The 19,583-nt window shown below is 57.1% G+C and overlaps 1 protein-coding gene across 1 annotated transcript in view; it reads right to left on the bottom strand.

The window, feature by feature from the left end:
* Window positions 1–476: 476 nt before the first annotated feature.
* srpk3 (SRSF protein kinase 3) overlaps window positions 477–19,583 on the bottom strand; it is a 40,704-nt gene continuing 21,597 nt past the window's right edge. The window contains 10 exon segments of the mRNA XM_085978918.1: window positions 477–793; window positions 2,329–2,357; window positions 2,359–2,419; window positions 3,836–3,905; window positions 5,310–5,417; window positions 6,044–6,144; window positions 7,307–7,630; window positions 8,466–8,805; window positions 12,141–12,166; window positions 15,072–15,237. Coding sequence (XP_085835044.1) covers window positions 609–793; window positions 2,329–2,357; window positions 2,359–2,419; window positions 3,836–3,905; window positions 5,310–5,417; window positions 6,044–6,144; window positions 7,307–7,630; window positions 8,466–8,805; window positions 12,141–12,166; window positions 15,072–15,237 — 1,410 coding nt within the window. The 3' untranslated portion in view covers window positions 477–608.

Consider the following 19,583-nt stretch of genomic DNA (forward strand, 5'->3'; position numbering starts at 1 on the left):
GGCCACGGAGGGATTGGAAAAGGATGAGAATTTTAAAACTTCAATCACGCATTCTGTGCTTGAAACGCTCCCTGTGTTTTGAGACACTTTAACTGATGGTTGCAACAGAGAGACCGAGGACCCCAGGAGCCACAGGGTTTCACCGAGGCCCGGCTTGCGGTCAAATCTAGGACCATGTTTTAAAAGATGCAGGCTCGCCACTTCCACAGTCAGTCATAATGTGGCAGCAAGTTATTATTAACCCCCCCCCCGCCACCGCTGCCCGAACAACACCGTCCCTCGCGCCGGCAGGACTCCAGGCCCTTTTCTCTACTCCTTAACCCAGGGCAATCGTATCGCTGCCCATTCCCCCACACTGGGGAAGGGAGCCTGGGATCTTGCTGATCTCTATTGGCCAGTATTACATGGGGCAGGGAATCTACCAGTGGGAGGGTGGGGAGAGGTGCGAGGGCAGAGGTGCGAGGGAGGGAGCTCGGGAGGTTGGAGTTCGGGGCCGTGGATACGCCAATGAGGAGGGACTAGTCTGGGGGGGGTCTCTCTCTGCGAGACGGGAGTCTTGTTGCGGCAGTGGTTTCTCGCTCTCTCTCTCTCTCTCTCGCTCGGTGTCGTTACGAGGCGAGCCAGGGGTGTTTCAGGCACTCGGACGCCGTCGCCCGTTTCTCCGGCACGAACTCCAGCATGGGGAGCAAGAACTGCGTGAACTGAGCCGCCAGCTCCAGAGACCACTCGTACTTCTCCACCAGAACCTCGTAGAGCGTCCAGCGTTTCAGCTTCTTGATGTGTCGCAGGTCCCCTATAAAGGAGAGAGAGAGGGACAGAGAGAGACAAAGAAAGAGAGAGAGAGAGACAGAGAGAGAGGGAGACAGAGAGAGAGAGAGAGACAGGGAGAGAGACAGAGAGAGAGAGACAGGGAGAGAGACAGAGAGAGACAGGGAGACAGGGAGAGAGAGAGACAGGGAGAGAGAGAGACAGGGAGAGAGAGAGATGGAGAGAGAGAGACAGAGAGAGAGGGAGAGAGAGACAGAGAGAGAGACAGAGAGGGAGACAGAGAGAGAGACAGAGAGAGACAGAGAGAGGGGAGGGAGGGGAAGAACAGAGTACAACAGAGATGTTACAAACAAAAGGAATTAAGTCAAATATATGCAATTAATAAATTCACTGTCTGTCACGACAGGTACAGCACAGGGTTAGAAACAGAGTAAAGCTCCCTCTTCACTGTCCCATCAAACACTCCCAGGGCAGGTACAGCACAGGTTAGATACAGAGTAAAGCTCCCTCTACACTGTCCCATCAAACACTCCCAGGGCAGGTACAGCACGGGTTAGATACAGAGTAAAGCTCCCTCTACACGGTCCCCATCAAACACTCCCAGGGCAGGTACAGCACGGGTTTGATACAGAGTAAAGCTCCCGCTACACTGTCCCCATCAAACACTCCCAAGGCAGGTACAGCACGGGTTAGATACACAGTAAAGCTCCCTATATACTGTCCCATCAAACACTCCCAGGGCAGGTGCAGCACGGGGTTAGATACAGAGTAAAGCCCCCTCTACACTGTCCCCATCAAACACTCCCTGGGCAGGTACAGCACGGCGTTAGATACAGAGTAAAGCTCCCTCTACACTGTCCCCATCAAACACTCCCAGGGCAGGTACAGCACGGGTTAGATACAGAGTAAAGCTCCCTCTACACTGTCCCCATCAAACACTCCCAGGGCAGGTACAGCACGGGGTTAGATACAGAGTAAAGCTCCCTCTACACTGTCCCCATCAAACACTCCCAGGGCAGGTACAGCACGGGTTAGATACAGAGTAAAGCTCCCTCTACACTGTCCCATCAAACACTCCCAGGGCAGGTACAGCACGGGGTTAGATACAGAGTAAAGCTCCCTCTACACTGTCCCCATCAAACACTCCCAGGGCAGGTACAGCACGGGTTAGATACAGAGTAAAGCTCCCTCTACACTGTCCCCATCAAACACTCCCAGGGCAGGTACAGCACGGGGTTAGATACAGAGTAAAGCTCCCTCTACACTGTCCCCATCAAACACTCCCAGGGCAGGTACAGCACGGGGTTAGATACAGAGTAAAGCTTCCTCTACACTGTCCCCATCAAACACTCCCAGGGCAGGTACAGCACGGGTTAGATACAGAGTAAAGCTCCCTCTACACTGTCCCCATCAAACACTCCCAGGGCAGGTACAGCACGGGGTTAGATACAGAGTAAAGCTCCTCTACACTGTCCCATCAAACACTCCCAGGGCAGGTACAGCACGGGTTAGATACAGAGTAAAGCTCCCTCTAAACACACAATTAAATCGGGAAGTTACCTCTGCGATTGAAGAATTCCCGGGAGTAGTCCGGATAACGCAAAATGGGTTGGGATGTTGCCTAGCAACTCAATCATGTGAGCTATGTGATCTGTGTGGGAGGAAAATCAGGTGTGAGGGAGACTCGAGAGGAGAAATGGAACAGAACACTCAAAGAAAGACAGACTCCCATCTCTCCAGCCCCTTTCGCCACCTCAGGACGTCCAAAGCGCCTCACAGCCAATGAAGGACTTTTTTTGAAGTGTGGTCACTGTTGTAATGTAGAAACGCGGCAGCCATTTTGAGCACAGCAAGCTCCCACAAACAGCGACGTGATAATGACCGGATCTGTTTTAGTGATGTTGTTGAGGGATAAATATCAGCCCAGACCAGGACACCGGGAGAACTCCCCCCTGCTCTCCTTCCAATAGTGGCCGTGGGATCTTTCACATCCGACCGATATTCTCCGGCAGTGCGCGCTCCCTCAGTACTGCCCCTCCGACAGTGCGGCCGCTCCCTCAGTAGTGCGCTCCCTCAGTACTGCCCGGGCTCCCTCAGTACTGCCCCTCCGACAGTGCGGCGCTCCCTCAGTACTGCCCCTCCGACAGTGCGGCGCTCCCTCAGTACCGCCCCTCCGACAGTGCGGCGCTCCCTCAGTACCGCCCCTCCGACAGTGCGGCGCTCCCTCAGTACCCCCCCTCCGACAGTGCAGCACTCCCTCAGGGCCGCCCCTCCGACAGTGCGGCGCTCCCTCAGTACCGCCCCTCCGACAGTGCGGCGCTCCCTCAGTACCGCCCCTCCGACAGTGCGGCGCTCCCTCAGTACCGCCCCTCCGACAGTGCGGGGCTCCCTCAGTACCGCCCCTCCGACAGTGCGGCGCTCCCTCAGTACCGCCCCTCCGACAGTGCGGCGCTCCCTCAGTACCGCCCCTCCGACAGTGCGGCGCTCCCTCAGTACCGCCCCTCCGACAGTGCGGCGCTCCCTCAGTACCGCCCCTCCGACAGTGCGGGGCTCCCTCAGTACCGCCCCTCCGACAGTGCGGCGCTCCCTCAGTACCGCCCCTCCGACAGTGCGGCGCTCCCTCAGTACCGCCCCTCCGACAGTGCGGCGCTCCCTCAGTACCCGCCCCTCCGACAGGGCGGCGCTCCCTCAGTACCGCCCCTCCGACAGTGCGGCGCTCCCTAAGTACCGCCCAGCCGACAGTGCGGCGCTCCCTCAGTACCGCCCCTCCGACAGTGCGGGGCTCCCTCAGTACCGCCCCTCCGACAGTGCGGCGCTCCCTCAGTACCGCCCCTCTGACAGTGCGGCGCTCCCTCAGTACCGCCCAGCCGACAGTGCGGCGCTCCCTCAGTACTGGCACCAGGGGAGTGTCGGGCCTGGATTATGGAGCTTGAACCCACAACCTTCTGACTCCGAAGTGAGCGTGAGGCCCACTGAGCCACGGTCGAGAGAGACGGAGGAAAAAGGGAGAGAGAAAGAGGAAAAGGAGAAAATGATAAAAAGAAAAATATCGAAACTGGATTCGTACCTTCATCTCGAGTGTAATCCTCTCCCGAGTGTGGCTCGAATAAATAATCGCCAGTCACCAGCTCAAAAGCCTAAGGAAGAGATGTGGACAATGAGGGCAGATCCTGCATAAACCAGCGACCTCCAGCCACAATCCCACTGGCTCCCCTCCCTCCCTCCCTCACTGCACAGTACTGAGAGAGCGCCGCACTGTCGGAGGGGCAGTACTGAGGGAGCGACACACTGTCGGAGGGGCAGTACTGAGGGAGCGCTGCACTGTCGGACGGGCGGTACTGAGGGAGCGCCGCACTGTCGGAGGGGCGGTACTGAGGGAGCGCCGCACTGTCGGAGGGGCAGTACTGAGGGAGCGCCGCACTGTCGGAGGGGCGGTACTGAGGGAGCGCCGCACTGTCGGAGAGGCGGTACTGAGGGAGCTTTCCCACCACATGAAGGTGCCTCTTGCTCTCTAAACACGTTAACCCTGTCCAGCCTCGGATGCTGGGGAACAGTCCCATTTAATGTGCCCAGTGACACCCCAAGAGATCATCGAACAAAAACAGTCGCCGTTCTCCCTCTGCGGCTAAATGCCCCGCTCGCAGCGACACCGGCAGCACCCAGAGCAGGAAGGTGCGGGTTTCTGCCCCGCCGGTGTAACCAGGGTGGGTACAATTCACACACACTAATAGCCTGATCCCACCCCCACAGGAGGAGGGTGGTGGATAGAGAGAGAGAGACAGAGACAGAGACAGAGAGAGAGACAGAGCGCGAGACAGAGAGCGAGAGAGAGACAGAGAGGGAGAGAGAGACAGAGAGGGAGAGAGAGAGACAGAGAGAGAGACAGAGACAGAGACAGAGAGAGAGAGAGAGACAGAGCGCGAGACAGAGAGCGAGAGAGAGACAGAGAGGGAGAGAGAGACAGAGAGGGAGAGAGAGAGACAGAGAGAGAGAGACAGAGAGAGACAGAGAGAGACAGGAAGAGACAGGGAGAGAGAGAGAGAGGGAGAGAGAGAGAGAGAGAGAGAGACAGAGAGAGAGAGAGACAGAGAGAGAGAGAGAGAGACAGAGGGAGAGAAAGAGAGCGACAGAGAGCGAGAGAAAGAGAGCGACAGAGAGCGAGCGACAGAGAGCGAGAGCGACAGAGAGAGAGCGACAGAGAGAGAGCGACAGAGAGCGAGAGCGACAGAAAGAGAGCGACAGAAAGAGAGCGACAGAGAGAGAGCAACAGAGAGAGAGCGACAGAGCGACAGAGAGAGAGAGAGACAGAGAGAGACAGAGAGAGAGAGACAGAGAGAGAGAGAGAGGGAGAGAGACAGAGAGAGAGAGAGAGAGAGAGAGACACAGAGAGAGGGAGAGAAAGACGGCCCGTGACCCTGCTGCTGGTGAATTGAATCACATTCTCTGCCATCACTGAGCCATCCCCGTTGACTGAATGAAGCACCCATGGGTGCCCGGCCCTCCCTGAACCCTGCCACCGCCTCGCCCCACGGGATGCTCACCATACAGGCGGTGCTCCAAATATCAGCGGGCGGTCCGTACCCGGCCCCGACCAGGACCTCCAGGGAGCGGTACTGGCGAGTCTGGATATCCTCAGTGAAGTGTTTGTACTGTGGGGGCGGAGAGAGAGAGAGAGAGAATGGACATTAAACTGGTCAGATTGGTCATTTTCATTCCAAACACCCTCAAGTAAAACAAGTCTCTCTTTAACACACATACGCACACACAGACCTATTACACGTTATTCACGTTACACAGTAATGCCACCCCTCTCTCGCAACGAGAGAGCCAGCGGCTGGCCTCCCACCTTCCACCCTCCGTAACCATCACCTCATCTAAAACTCGGCTGCCCCGTGTCCTAACTCGCACCGAGTCCCGCTCACCCATCACCCCCTGTGCTCGCCCCCTCCTCCCTATCTGTGTAACCTCCTCCAGCCTCTGCAACCCTCCGAGATCTCCGCACTCCTCCAATTCTGGCCTCTCGCACGTCCCCCCTGATTTCCATCACTCCGCCACTGGCGACCGCGCCAGGGCCCCCGAGCACTGGAATTCCCTCCCTAAACCTCTCCGCCTCTCTCTCTCCTCCTTTAAGACGCTCCTTAAAACCCACCTCTTTGGTTGCCTGTCCCTAATATCTCCTTATGTGTCTCGGGGTTTGATTTACGCTCCTGGGAAGCGCCTGTTACGAGGTTAAAGGCGCTGGATAAACGTGAGGTGTTGTTTGTTGGACACTCACCACCCAACAGGCATTTCCAAGATCGGCAATTTTGACCTGGATTTTGTCGGCATTCCGGGGTTCAAGGGGACTCATCACGAAATCCGAAGCAGAGAAGGCGTCTGTGGACGAGAGAGAGAGATAGCTTAACCCCTTAAATACACGCTGATGTTTCACCCTCGTCTCTCCGGGTCGGCCCCAGGCACCAATCCCACTCCCACCCCTGGGAAACCCCTCTCGCACACCGAAGCGGGTAAGGCATTCAACCGTGATCGATAGACAATCCCTTCTCTCACTTCTCCAGGCTCTCTCTCTCATCTCTCTCCATTTGGTCAGCCGTGGCTCAGTGGGCCTCACTCTCGCCTCTGAGTCAGAAGATCGTGGGATCGAGCCTCCACTCCAGAGACTCGAGCCCCATAATCCAGGCCTGACACTCGTGGGGCAGTACTGAGGGAGCGCCGCACTGTCGGAGGGGCGGTACTGAGGGAGCGCCGCACTGTCGGAGGGGCGGTACTGAGGGAGCGCTGCACTGTCGGAGGGACGGTACTGAAGGAGCGCCGCGCTGCCGGAGGGGCAGTACTGAGGGAGCGCCGCACTGTCGAAGGGGCGGAACTGAGGGAGCGCCACATTGTCGGAGGGGCGGTACTGAGGGAATGCTGCACTGTCGGAGGGGCGGTACTGAGGGAGCGCCGCACTGTCGGAGGATCAGTACTGAGGGAGCGCCGCACTGTCGGAGGGGCAGTACTGAGGGAGCGCCGCGCTGTCGGAGGGGCGGTACTGAGGGAGCGCCGCACTGTCGGAGAGGCGGTACTGAGGGAGCGCCGCGCTGTCGGAGAGGCGGTACTGAGGGAGCGCCGCACTGTCGGAGGGGCGGTACTGAGGGAGCGCCGCACTGTGGGAGGGGCGGTACTGAGGGAGCGCCGCACTGTCGGAGAATACCATCTGCCCTCTCAGGTGGATGTAAAAGATCCAACGGCCACTATTGGAAGAAGAGCAGGGGGAGTTCTCCCCGGTGTCCTGGGTCCAATATTTATCCCTCAACCAACATCACTTTAAAACAGATGATTTGGTCATTATCACATTGCTGTTTGTGGGATCTTGCTGTGCACAAATTGGCTGCTGCGTTTCCTACATTACAACAGTGACCACACTTGAAAAAAAGTCCTTCATTGGCTGTGAAGGGCTTTGGGACGTCCTGCGGCGGTGGAGAGATGAGAGACCTCCCCTCGGGGGGCGGAATGGTTCCGGAGGCGGTGGCAAGCTGGCGAATCTCATCTCACTCACCGGGCGCCTGGTCCTCCAGCGGCGAGGCCGCGGCCCCTCGCTCCCTGCCGCTGGACGATTCCGACTGGGTGGAGCCCGACTTGGCGGAGAGCAGGGAGCCGGAGAAGCCGGAGAGCTGGGAGTCGGGGCTCAGGAAGCGGCTGTAGGCCGAGTAGCCGTTGCAGGCCTCGTGCGGGTCGTAGCCGAACAGGGAGACGGCGGCGGAGGGGCTGAGGGGGGCGCGGCAGCCGTCATCGGGGTGCTCCGAGCCGCAGCCGTTGGCGCTGGGCTCCATCCCGTCCGGCTTGGCTCTCGCCGCGCCGCCATGTTGGATTCCGTTGGCGCCTGTGGGGGGAGAGAGAGAGAGGTGAAAAGGTGAAAGGTCACAGCTGCAGCTAAACAAAAATAATAGTCAAGCCAAGCTCGGCTCGGTGGGGAGACGATCCCCGCACGCACGGAGCAGGAAAGGCCCAGGCTCGGTCCCCCGGCCTAGGGCTGAGGCCCTCAGACACAGAGCAGGAAAGGCCCAGGCTCCATCTCCGGCCTAGGGCTGAGTTAGTCCACTCTCACCATATGGGGGTCTGAGGCCCTCCGACACAGAGCAGGAAAGGCCCTGGCTCTATCCCCGGCCTAGGGCTGAGTTAGCCCGTTTCCCAACCCTGTGTGGAGGACTGAGACCCTCAGACATGGAGCAGGAAAGGCCCAGGCTCCATCTCCGGCCTAGGGCTGAGTTAGCCCGCTCCCAACCGTGTGTGTGGGATTGAGCACCCTCAGACATGGAGCAGGAAAGGCCCAGGTTCATCCCCGGCCTAGGGCTGAGTTAGCCCACTCCCAACCCTGTGTGTGGGACTGAGGCCCTCAGACACGGAGCAGGAAAGGCCCAGGCTCATCCTCCGGCCTAGGGCTGAGTTAGCCAGCTCCCAACCCTGTGTGTGGGACTGAGCACCCTCAGACACAGAGCAGGAAAGGCCCAGGCTCATCCTCCGGCCTAGGGCTGAGTTAGCCCGCTGCCAACCCTGTGTGGGGGACTGAGACCCTCAGACACAGAGCAGGAAAGGCCAAGGCTCCATCCCCGGCCTAAGTTAGCTCGAGAGGCCTCATGGCCTACTCTTGCTCCCATTGTGTTTGTATGCAAGGCTGGTGCCCGGGTGTCTTACTAGGCTCTGATTTTGGGACTTACACTGTCCTGCCCTCCCGGGAGTGCGCTCCCCGTCGACCAGGCCCTCCCGGCCTCTTGGTTCCGCCGGGCCGCACCCCGGCGGGTGGCGGGGCCTCCCCGGGTCGGGCTGCGGCCCCTGCAGCCTGGAGTTGGGCAGCCCCGGGAAGAGGCCCTGCAGCCGCAGGTCGGTCAGCCCCTGGGGGCCGGGCGGGCCCAGGCCCAGCGCGGCGGCCTCCTGCAGTCGGTGCTCCTCCAGCTGCTCCATCCGCTGCAGGTCCATCAGCCTCTCTTCCAGCAGCTGCACCTGCCTCTTCTGCTTCTTCCGCAGCTTCTTCTTACGGTTCTTCGAGACCTTCCCGCCCTGGGGACGCAAAGGAGGAGGGTGAAGAGGAACCGAGCGCGCAGGAAGAGGCCGTTCGGCTCTCCAATTAGTCCCACTCCTCCCCTGCTCTTTCCCCACAGCCCGGCACATTCTTCCCCGTCAAGTATTTCTCCAATTCCCCCTTTTGAAAGTTACTATTGAATCTGCTCCCACCGCCCTTTCAGGCAGCGCGTTCCAGATCACAACAACTCGCTGCGTAAAAAACATTCTCCTCATCTCCCCTCTGGTTCTTTTACCGATTATCTTCAATCTGTGTCCTCTGGTCACCGACCCTCCTGCCACTGCAAACAGTTTCTCCTTATTTACTCCATCAAAACCTTCATGATTTTGAACACCTCGATAAAATCTCCCCTTAACCTTCTCTGCTCAAAGGAGAACAACCCCAGCTTCTCCAGTCTCTCCACATCACTGAAGTCCCTCATCCCTGGTACCATTCTGGTCAATCTCCCCTTAACCTTCTCTGCTCTAAGGAGAACAATCCCAGCTTCTCCAGTCTCTCCACATCACTGAATTCCCTCATCCCTGGGACCATTCTGGTCAATCTCCCCTTAACCTTCTCTGCTCTAAGGAGAACAATCCCAGCTTCTCCAGTCTCTCCACATCACTGAAGTCCCTCATCCCTGGGACCATTCTGGTCAATCTCCCCTTAACCTGCTCTGCTCTAAGGAGAACAACCCCAGCTTCTCCAGTCTCTCCACATCACTGAAGTCCCTCATCCCTGGTACCATTCTGGTCAATCTCCCCTTAACCTTCTCTGCTCCAAGGAGAACAACCCCAGCTTCTCCAGTCTCTCCACATCACTGAATTCCCTCATCCCTGGGACCATTCTGGTCAATCTCCCCTTAACCTTCTCTGCGCTAAGGAGAACAACCCCAGCTTCTCCAGTCTCTCCACATCACTGAATTCCCTCATCCCTGGTACCATTCTGGTCAATCTCCCCTTAACCTTCTCTGCTCTAAGGAGAACAACCCCAGCTTCTCCAGTCTCTCCACATCACTGAAATCCCTCATCCCTGGTACCATTCTGGTCAATCTCCCCTTAACCTTCTCTGCTCTAAGGAGAACAACCCCAGCTTCTCCAGTCTCTCCACATCACTGAAATCCCTCATCCCTGGTACCATTCTGGTCAATCTCCCCTTAACCTTCTCTGCTCTAAGGAAATATAGAAACATAGAAGATAGGAGCAGGAGTAGGCCATTCGGCCCCTCGAGCCTGCTCCGCCATTCAATGAGATCATGGCTGATCATCCAAATTCAGTACCCTGTCCCTGCCTTCTCCCCATATCCCTTGATCCCTTTAGCCTTAAGAAATATATCTAACTCCTTCTTGAATATATTTAATGAATTGGCCTCAACTGCCTTCTGTGGTAGAGAATTCCACAGGTTCACCACTCTCTGGGTGAAGAAATTCCTCCTCATCTCTGTCCTAAATGGCTTACCCCTTATCCTTAGACTGTGACCCCTGGTTCTGGACTCCCCGACCATCGGGAATATCCTTCCTGCATCTAGTCTGTCTAGTCCTGTTAGAATTTTATAAGATTCAATGAGATCCCCTCTCATTCTTCTAAACTCCAGCGAGTACAAGCCCAATCGACCCAATCTCTCCTCATACGTCATTCCTGCCATCCCAGGTATGAGTCTGGTGAATCTTCGCTGCACTCCCTCCATGGCAAGAACATCCTTCCTCAGGCAAGGAGAACAATCCCAGCCTCTCCAGTCTCTCCACATCACTGAAGTCCCTCATTCCTGGTAACATTCTGGTCAATTTCCCCTTAACCTTCTCTGCTCTAAGGAGAACAACCCCAGCTTCTCCAGTCTCTCCACATCACTGAAGTGCCTCATTCCTGGTACCATTCTGGTCAATCTCCCCTTAACCTTCTCTCGAACTACTCCTCCACCCCGTGTTGTACCTGCCCTGCGAGTGTTTGATGGGACAGTGTAGAGGGAGCTTTTCTCTGTATCTAACCCCGTGCTGTACCTGCCCTGGGAGTGTTTGATGGGACAGTGTAGAGGGAGCTTTACTCTGTATCTAACCCCGTGCTGTACCTGCCCTGGGAGTGTTTGATGGGGACAGTGTAGAGGGAGCTTTACTCTGTATCTAACCCCGTGCTGTACCTGCCCTGGGAGTGTTTGATGGGGACAGTGTAGAGGGAGCTCTACTCTGTATCTAACCCGTGCTGTACCTGCCCTGGGAGCGTTTGATGTGGACAGTGTAGAGGGAGCTTTACTCTGTATCTAACCTGTGCTGTACCTGCCCTGGGAGTGTTTGATGGGGACAGTGTAGAGGGAGCTTTACTCTGTATCTAACCCCGGCTGTACCTGCCCTGGGAGTGTTTGATGGGGACAGTGTAGAGGGAGCTTTACTCTGTATCTAACCTGTGCTGTACCTGCCCTGGGAGTGTTTGATGGGACAGTGTAGAGGGAGCTTTACTCTGTATCTAACCCGTGCTGTACCTGCCCTGGGAGTGTTTGATGGGACAGTGTAGAGGGAGCTTTACTCTGTATCTAACCCGTGCTGTACCTGCCCTGGGAGTGTTTGATGGGACAGTGTAGAGGGAGCTTTACTCTGTATCTAACCCGTGCTATACCTGCCCTGGGAGTGTTTGATGGGGACAGTGTAGAGGGAGCTTTACTCTGTATCTAACCCGTGCTGTACCTGTCCTGGGAGTGTTTGATGGGGACAGTGTAGAGGGAGCTTTACTCTGTATCTAACCCGTGCTGTACCTGCCCTGGGAGTGTTTGATGGGACAGTGTAGAGGGAGCTTTACTCTGTATCTAACCCGTGCTGTACCTGTCCTGGGAGTGTTTGTTGGGACAGTGTAGAGGGAGCTTTACTCTGTATCTAACCCGTGCTGTACCTGCCCTGGGAGTGTTTGATGGGACAGTGTAGAGGGAGCTTTACTCTGTATCTAACCCGTGCTGTACCTGCCCTGGGAGTGTTTGTTGGGACAGTGTAGAGGGAGCTTTACTCTGTATCTAACCCGTGCTGTACCTGCCCTGGGAGTGTTTGATGGGACAGTGTAGAGGGAGCTTTACTCTGTGTCTAACCCGTGCTGTCCCTGCCCTGGGAGTGTTTGATGGGACAGTGTAGAGGGAGCTTTACTCTGTATCTAACCCGTGCTGTACCTGCCCTGGGAGTGTTTGATGGGACAGTGTAGAGGGAGCTTTACTCTGTATCTAACCCGTGCTGTACCTGCCCTGGGAGTGTTTGTTGGGACAGTGTAGAGGGAGCTTTACTCTGTATCTAACCCGTGCTGTACCTGCCCTGGGAGTGTTTGATGGGACAGTGTAGAGGGAGCTTTAGGTGGCGACTCACCTGCGTGTCCTGTGGGGCTGTGCTCACTGCAAGGAAAAAGCAGAAAGATCCGTTATCTCTCTCTCTCTCTCTCTCTCTCTCTCTCGAGGTGACCGCAAGCACTGACACACACCGGACAATCTTACTCTGCTTTCAACACCGCTGGCCACAGTGACGCCAAGTTCTCGCAATATAGGACAAGCTAGAGGAGCCGTGACGTTGTCTACTGACCGTGGGAGTGGGGAAGGAGCGAGGGGCCAAAATGGAAATGCCCATTTGCAAACCTGTCACTGTTTCTCCATATTCAGTTCGAAACGAAGGAAAGACAGACTCCAATTTCTCCAGCGCCTTTCCCCACCTCAGGACGTCCCAAAGCGCTTCACACCCAATGAAGGACTTTTTTTTGAAGTGTGGTCACTGTTGTAATGTAGGAAACGCGGCAGCCAATTTGCGCACAGCAAGCTCCCGCAAACAGCAATGTGATAAATGACCAGATCATCTGTTTTTAGTGATGTTGGTTGAGGGATAAATATTGGCCCCAGGACACCGGGGAGAACTTTCCCCTGCTCTTCTTCCAATAGTGGCCGTGGGATCTTTTACATCCACCTGAGAGGGCAGACGGGGCCTCGGTGTAACATATCATCCGAAAGACGGCCCCTCCGACAGTGCGGCGCTCCCTCAGTACCGCCCCTCCGACAGTGCGGCGCTCCCTCAGTACCGCCCCTCCGACAGTGCGGCGCTCCCTCAGTACTGCCCCTCCGACAGTGCGGCGCTCCCTCAGTACTACCCCTCCGACAGTGCGGCGCTCCCTCAGTACCGCCCCTCCGACAGTGCGGCGCTCCCTCAGTACTGCCCCGACAGTGCGGCGCTCCCTCAGTACCGCCCCTCCGACAGTGCGGCGCTCCCTCAGTACTGCCCCTCCGACAGTGCGGCGCTCCCTCAGTACCGCCCCTCCGACAGTGCGGCGCTCCCTCAGTACTGCCCCTCCGACAGTGCAGCGCTCCCTCAGTACCCCCCCTCCGACAGTGCGGCGCTCCCTCAGTACTGCCCCTCCAACAGTGCGGTGCTCCCTCAGTACCGCCCCTCCGACAGTGCGGCGCTCCCTCAGCACTGCCCCACCGACAGTGCGGCGCTCCCTCAGAACCGCCCCTCCGACAGTGCGGCGCTCCCTCCGTACTGCCCCTCCGACAGTGCGGCGCTCCCTCAGAACCGCCCCTCCGACAGTGCGGCGCTCCCCACAGTGCGGCGCTCCCTCAGTACCGCACCTCCGACAGTGCGGCGCTCCCCACAGTGCGGCGCTCCCTCAGTACCGCACCTCCGACAGTGCGGCACTCCCCACAGTGCGGCGCTCCCTCAGTACTGCCCCTCCGACAGTGCGGCGTTCCCTCAGTACCGCCCCTCCGACAGTGCGGCGCTCCCTCAGTACTGCCCCTCCGATAGTGCGGCGTTCCCTCAGTACCCCCCCTCCGACAGTGCGGCTGGGGCCATTTCTCCACCGTTTGGCTGTGCTGGGACATTCAGTGACTATGGGACGGGGAGGGGGAGCATGGCTGGGTGACGCGGTTGATTTGATAGCGCAGGATCTGGGGTGCGGGGGGCTCCTGGTACACGTAACGCAGTAGGCTAGCGTGCAAGGTACAGCAGGCAAATGAGGAAGGCAAAAGGCATGTTGGCCTTTATTGCAACGGGGGGTTGGAGTATAAGAGTGAGGAGGTCTTGCTGCAATTGTACAGGGCTTTGGTGAGACCATACCTGGAGTACTGTGCCCTGATGCCCTTGTCCCATTTTGCCCGTAGCCGGAAGCGGTTCCTGGTACTGAAGGTGGTGAAGAGCGCACCACATTACACCGAGACTGCGCTCGACGAGATCAAGCTTCTCAAGTGTGCGAGTTCCTGTTTTCTCTTTTGCTGCCTGACCAGAGTTACTCCCACCCCACAGAAAGACAGTGCGGTGCTCCCTCAGTACCGCCCCTCCGACAGTGCGGCGCTCCCTCAGTACCGCCCCTCCGACAGTGCGGCGCTCCCTCAGTACCGCCCCTCCGACAGTGTGGCGCTCCCTCAGTACCGCCCCTCCGACAGTGCAGCGCTCCCTCAGTACCCCCCCTCCGACAGTGCGGCGCTCCCTCAGTACTGCCCCTCCAACAGTGCGGTGCTCCCTCAGTACCGCCCCTCCGACAGTGCGGCGCTCCCTCAGCACTGCCCCACCGACAGTGCGGCGCTCCCTCAGCACTGCCCCTCCGACAGTGCGGTGCTCCCTCAGCACTGCCCCTCCGACAGTGCGGCACTCCCTCAGTACTGCCCCTCCGACAGTGCGGCGCTCCCTCAGTACTGCTGCTCCGACAGTGCGGCGCTCCCTCGGTACCGCCCCTCCGACAGTGCGGCGCTCTCTCAGTACCGCCCCTCCGACAGTGCGGTGCTCCCACAGTACCGCCCCTCCGACAGTGCGGCGCTCCCTCAGTACCGCTGCTCCGACAGTGCGGCGCTCCCTCGGTACCGCCCCTCCGACGGTGCGACGCTCTCTCAGTACCGCCCCTCCGACAGTGCGGTGCTCCCTCAGTACCGCCCCTGTAGAAATGTGGCTGGTGCAACATTATACCGGTGATGAGTGTTTTTTACGCAGCGAGTTGTTGTGATCTGGAACGCGCTGCCTGAAAGGGCGGTGGGAGCAGATTCAATAGTAACTTTCAAAAGGGGGAATTGGAGAAATACTTGAAGGGGAAAAATGTGCCGGGCTGTGGGGAAAAAGCAGGGGGGAGTGGGACTGATTGGAGAGCTCGTTCAATGAGCCGGCACAGGCACGATGGGCCGACTGGCCTCCTCCTGCGCTGAGCGATTCAATTGGCAAAGCCCAGGATCCCGTAGGCTTCTTTTCGACGGGCTGATCGAACAGCCCGGCCACTTTTGAAGGCTGGCGCGCGTGTGTGTGTGTGTTTGAGAAAGAGGAAGTCCGTACCTGAGGATCCGGACGGGGGAGGGGCTCCAGACTGTTGCCACATGGTTGCCTCGGCGGCTAGACGCCTGACGTAGACGTCGTCCACCGTCAGGAGGATGTTCTCCGGCTTGATGTCCGTGTGGATGATCTTACACTTGGTGTGCAGGTAATGGAGACCTTGGAGAACCTGGGGCCGGCGGGAAGAAAAGGGAAACAGGCATTATAGAGCGAGGCACTGACTCCGGCACCGCCAAAGCTACAGGGACCCCTTCTACCTCGGAACATAGGAACAGGAGGAGGCCGTTCAGCCCCCTCGAGCCTGTTACATTAGGAACAGGAGGAGGCCATTCAGCCCCTCGAGCCTGTTACATTAGGAACAGGAGGAGGCCGTTCAGCCCCTCGAGCCTGTTACATTAGGAACAGGAGGAGGCCGTTCAGCCCCTCGAGCCTGTTACACAGGAACAGGAGGAGGCCGTTCAGCCCCTCGAGCCTGTTACATTAGGAACAGGAGGAGGCCGTTCAGCCCCCCTAGAGCCTGTTACATTAGGAACAGGAGGCCATTTAGCCCCTCGAGCCTGTTACATTAGGAACAGAAGGAGGTCGTTCAGCCCCACCTCGAGCCTGTTACATTAGGAACAGGAGGAGACCGTTCAGCCCCCCCTCGAGCCTGTTACATTAGGAACAGGAGGAGGCCGTTCAGCCCTGGGGCCTGTTACATTAGGAACAGGAGGAGGCCGTTCAGCCCCTCGAGCCTGTTACATTAGGAACAGGAGGAGGCCATTCAGCCCCCTCGAGCCTGTTACATTAGGAACAGGAGGAGGCCATTCAGCCCCTCGAGCCTGTTACATTAGGAACAGGAGGCCATTTAGCCCCCTCGAGCCTGTTACATTAGGAACAGGAGGAGGCCGTTCAGCCCCCCTAGAGCCTGTTACATTTGGAACAGGAGGAGGCCATTCAGCCCCTCGAGCCTGTTACATTAGGATCAGGAGGAGGCCGTTCAGCCCCCTCGAGCCTGTTACATTAGGAACAGGAGGAGGCCGTTCAGCCCACCTCGAGCCTGTTACATTAGGATCAGGAGGAGGCCATTCAGCCCCTCGAGCCTGTTGCATTAGGAACAGGAGGAGGCCATTCAGCCCCTCGAGCCTGTTACATTAGGAACAGGAGGAGGCCATTCAGCCCCCTCGAGCCTGTTACATTAGGAACAGGAGGAGGCCGTTCAGCCCCTCGAGCCTGTTACATTCGGAACATTAGGACCAGGAGGAGGCCGTTCAGCCCCCTCGAGCCTGTTACATTAGGACCAGGAGGAGGCCGTTCAGCCCCCTCGAGCCTGTTACATTAGGAACAGGAGGAGGCCGTTCAGCCCCTCGAGCCTGTTACATTAGGAACAGGAGGAGGCCGTTCAGCCCCTCGAGCCTGTTACATTAGGAACAGGAGGAGGCCATTAAGCCCCCTCGAGCCTGTTACATTAGGAACAGGAGGAGGCCATTCAGCCCCCTCGAGCCTGTTCCGCCATTCAATCAGATCACGGCTGATCTGTATCTTAACTCCATCTGCTCGCCTTGGTTCTGTAAGCCTCGATCCCCTGACCCAACAAAAATCTATCAATCTCAGTCTTGAAAGCTCCAATTGACCCCCAGCCTCGACAGCTTTTTGTGGGGGAGAGTTCCAGATTGCCACCACCCTTTGTGTGAAAAAGTGCTTCCTGACATCACGCAGAGGTTAGAGCGAAGTGTTGGGAGGTGGGATCGGAGTTTAGCGGGTGTGAGACGGGGAGTGACTGAAAACCGATTACCACAGGGACAGAAAGCGACACAAACAAACACACACACACACAGGGCAACAGGGCCGGACGGCCTACTCCCGCTTCCATTTCTTACGTTCTTAAGCCTTGGATTTGAAAGATCTGTGTCCTACGCTCCATTTCCCCCTGGCTGGAGTGTCTAGAACCAGGGGTCACAGTCTCAGGATAAGGGGTCGGCCATTTTAGGACTGAGATGAGGAGGAATTTCTTCACTCAGAGGGCGGTGAATTTTTGGAATTCTCTGCCCCAGAGGGCTGTGGAGGCTCAGTCGTTGAGTCTATTCAAGGCTGAGATCGAGAGATTTTTGGACTCGAGGGGAATCGAGGGATCGGGCGGGAGAGTGGAGTTGAGGTCGATGATCAGCCGTGATCTTACTGAATGGCGGAGCAGGCTCGAGGGGCCGAATGGCCGACTCCTGCTCCTATTTCTTAGGTTCTTATACACCCACCTTCCTGCGCCCTCCTTACTGTGCTGGGATCGGGACTCATTCCGTCTCCTACTCTAGCTCATTCATTCCCAGTACCTGAACTTTAACCCATGCTGTACCTGCCCTGGGAGTGTTTGATGGGGACAGTGTAGAGGGAGCTTTACTCTGTATCTAACCCGTGCTGTACCTGCCCTGGGCGTGTTTGATGCGGACAGTGTAGAGGGAGCTTTACTCTGTATCTAACCCGTGCTGTACCTGCCCTGGGAGTGTTTGATGCGGACAGTGTAGAGGGAGCTTTACTCTGTATCTAACCCGTGCTGTACCTGCCCTGGGCGTGTTTGATGCGGACAGTGTAGAGGGAGCTTTACTCTGTATCTAACCCCGTGCTGTACCTGCCCTGGGAGTGTTTCATGGGACAGTGTAGAGGGAGCTTTACTCTGTATCTAACCCATGCTGTACCTGCCCTGGGAGTGTTTGATGGGGACAGTGTAGAGGGAGCTTTACTCTGTATCTAACCCCGTGCTGTACCTGCCCTGGGTGTGTTTGATGGGACAGTGTAGAGGGAGCTTTACTCTGTATCTAACCCGTGCTGTACGTGCCCTGGGAGTGTTTGATGGGACAGTGTAGAGGGAGCTTTACTCTGTATCTAACCCGTGCTGCAGCTGCCCTAGGAGTGTTTGATGGGACAGTGTAGAGGGAGCTTTACTCTGTGTCGAACCCCGTGCTGTACCTGCCCTGGGAGTGTTTCATGGGACAGTGTAGAGGGAGCTTTACTCTGTTTCTAACCCATGCTGTACCTGCCCTGGGAGTGTTTGATGGGGACAGTGTAGAGGGAGCTTTACTCTGTATCTAACCCCGTGCTGTACCTGCCCTGGGTGTGTTTGATGGGACAGTGTAGAGGGAGCTTTACTCTGTATCTAACCCGTGCTGTACGTGCCCTGGGAGTGTTTGATGGGACAGTGTAGAGGGAGCTTTACTCTGTATCTAACCCGTGCTGTACCTGCCCTGGGAGTGTTTGATGGGGACAGTGTAGAGGGAGATTTACTCTGTATCTAACCCGTGCTGTACCTGCCCTAGGAGTGTTTGATGGGACAGTGTAGAGGGAGCTTTACTCTGTATCTAACCCCATGCTGTACCTGCCCTGGGAGTGTTTGATGGGACAGTGTAGAGGGAGCTTTACTCTGTATCTAACCCATGCTGTACCTGCCCTGGGCGTGTTTGATGGGGACAGTGTAGAGGGAGCTTTACTCTGTATCTAACCCCGTGCTGTACCTGCCCTGGGAGTGTTTGATGGGACAGTGTAGAGGGAGCTTTACTCTGTATCTAACCCGTGCTGTACCTGCCCTGGGAGTGTTTGATGGGACAGTGTAGAGGGAGCTTTACTCTGTATCTAACCCGTGCTGTACATGCCCTAGGAGTGTTTGATGGGACAGTGTAGAGGGAGCTTTACTCTGTATCTAACCCGTGCTGTACCTGCCCTGGGAGTGTTTGATGGGACAGTGTAGAGGGAGCTTTACTCTGTATCCAACCCGTGCTGTGCCGGCCCTGGAGTGTTTGACGGGACAGTGTAGAGGGAGCTTCACTCTCTATCTAACCCGTGCTGTACCTGCCCTGGGAGTGTTTGATGGGCCAGTGTAGAGGGAGCTTTACTCTGTATCTAACCCGTGCTGTACCTGCCCTGGGAGTGTTAGATGGGACAGTGTAGAGGGAGCTTTACTCTGTATCTAACCTGTGCTGTACCTGCCCTGGGAGTGTTTGATGGGACAGTGTGGAGGGAGCTTTACTCTGTATCTAACCCCGTGCTGCAGCTACCCTGGGAGTGTTTGATGGGGACAGTGGAGAAGGAGCTTTACTCTGTATCTAACCCGTGCTGTGCCTGCCCTGGGCGTGTTTGATGGGACAGTGTAGAGGGAGCTTTACTCGGTATCTAACCCCGTGCTGTACCTGCCCTGGGAGTGTTTGATGGGACAGTGTAGAGGGTGCTTCACTCTGTATCTGACCCCGTGCTGTACCTGCCCTGGGAGTGTTTGATGCGACAGTGTAGAGGGAGCTTTACTCTGTATCTAACCCCGTGCTGTTCCTGCCCTAGGAGTGTTTGATGGGACAGTGTAGAGGGAGCTTTACTCTGTATCTAACCCGTGCTGTACCTGCCCTGGGAGTGTTTGATGGGGACAGTGTAGAGGGAGCTTTACTCTGTATCTAACCCGTGCTGTACCTGCCCTGGGAGTGTTTGATGGGACAGTGTAGAGGGAGCTTTACTCGGTATCTAACCCCGTGCTGTACCTGCCCTGGGAGTGTTTGATGG

The sequence above is a fragment of the Somniosus microcephalus genome, unplaced genomic scaffold (genome assembly GCF_052327205.1).
Source record: "Somniosus microcephalus isolate GS21.2 unplaced genomic scaffold, FLI_Smic_1.0 unresolved_chr7, whole genome shotgun sequence".
Classification (NCBI taxonomy): Eukaryota; Metazoa; Chordata; class Chondrichthyes; order Squaliformes; family Somniosidae; genus Somniosus; species Somniosus microcephalus.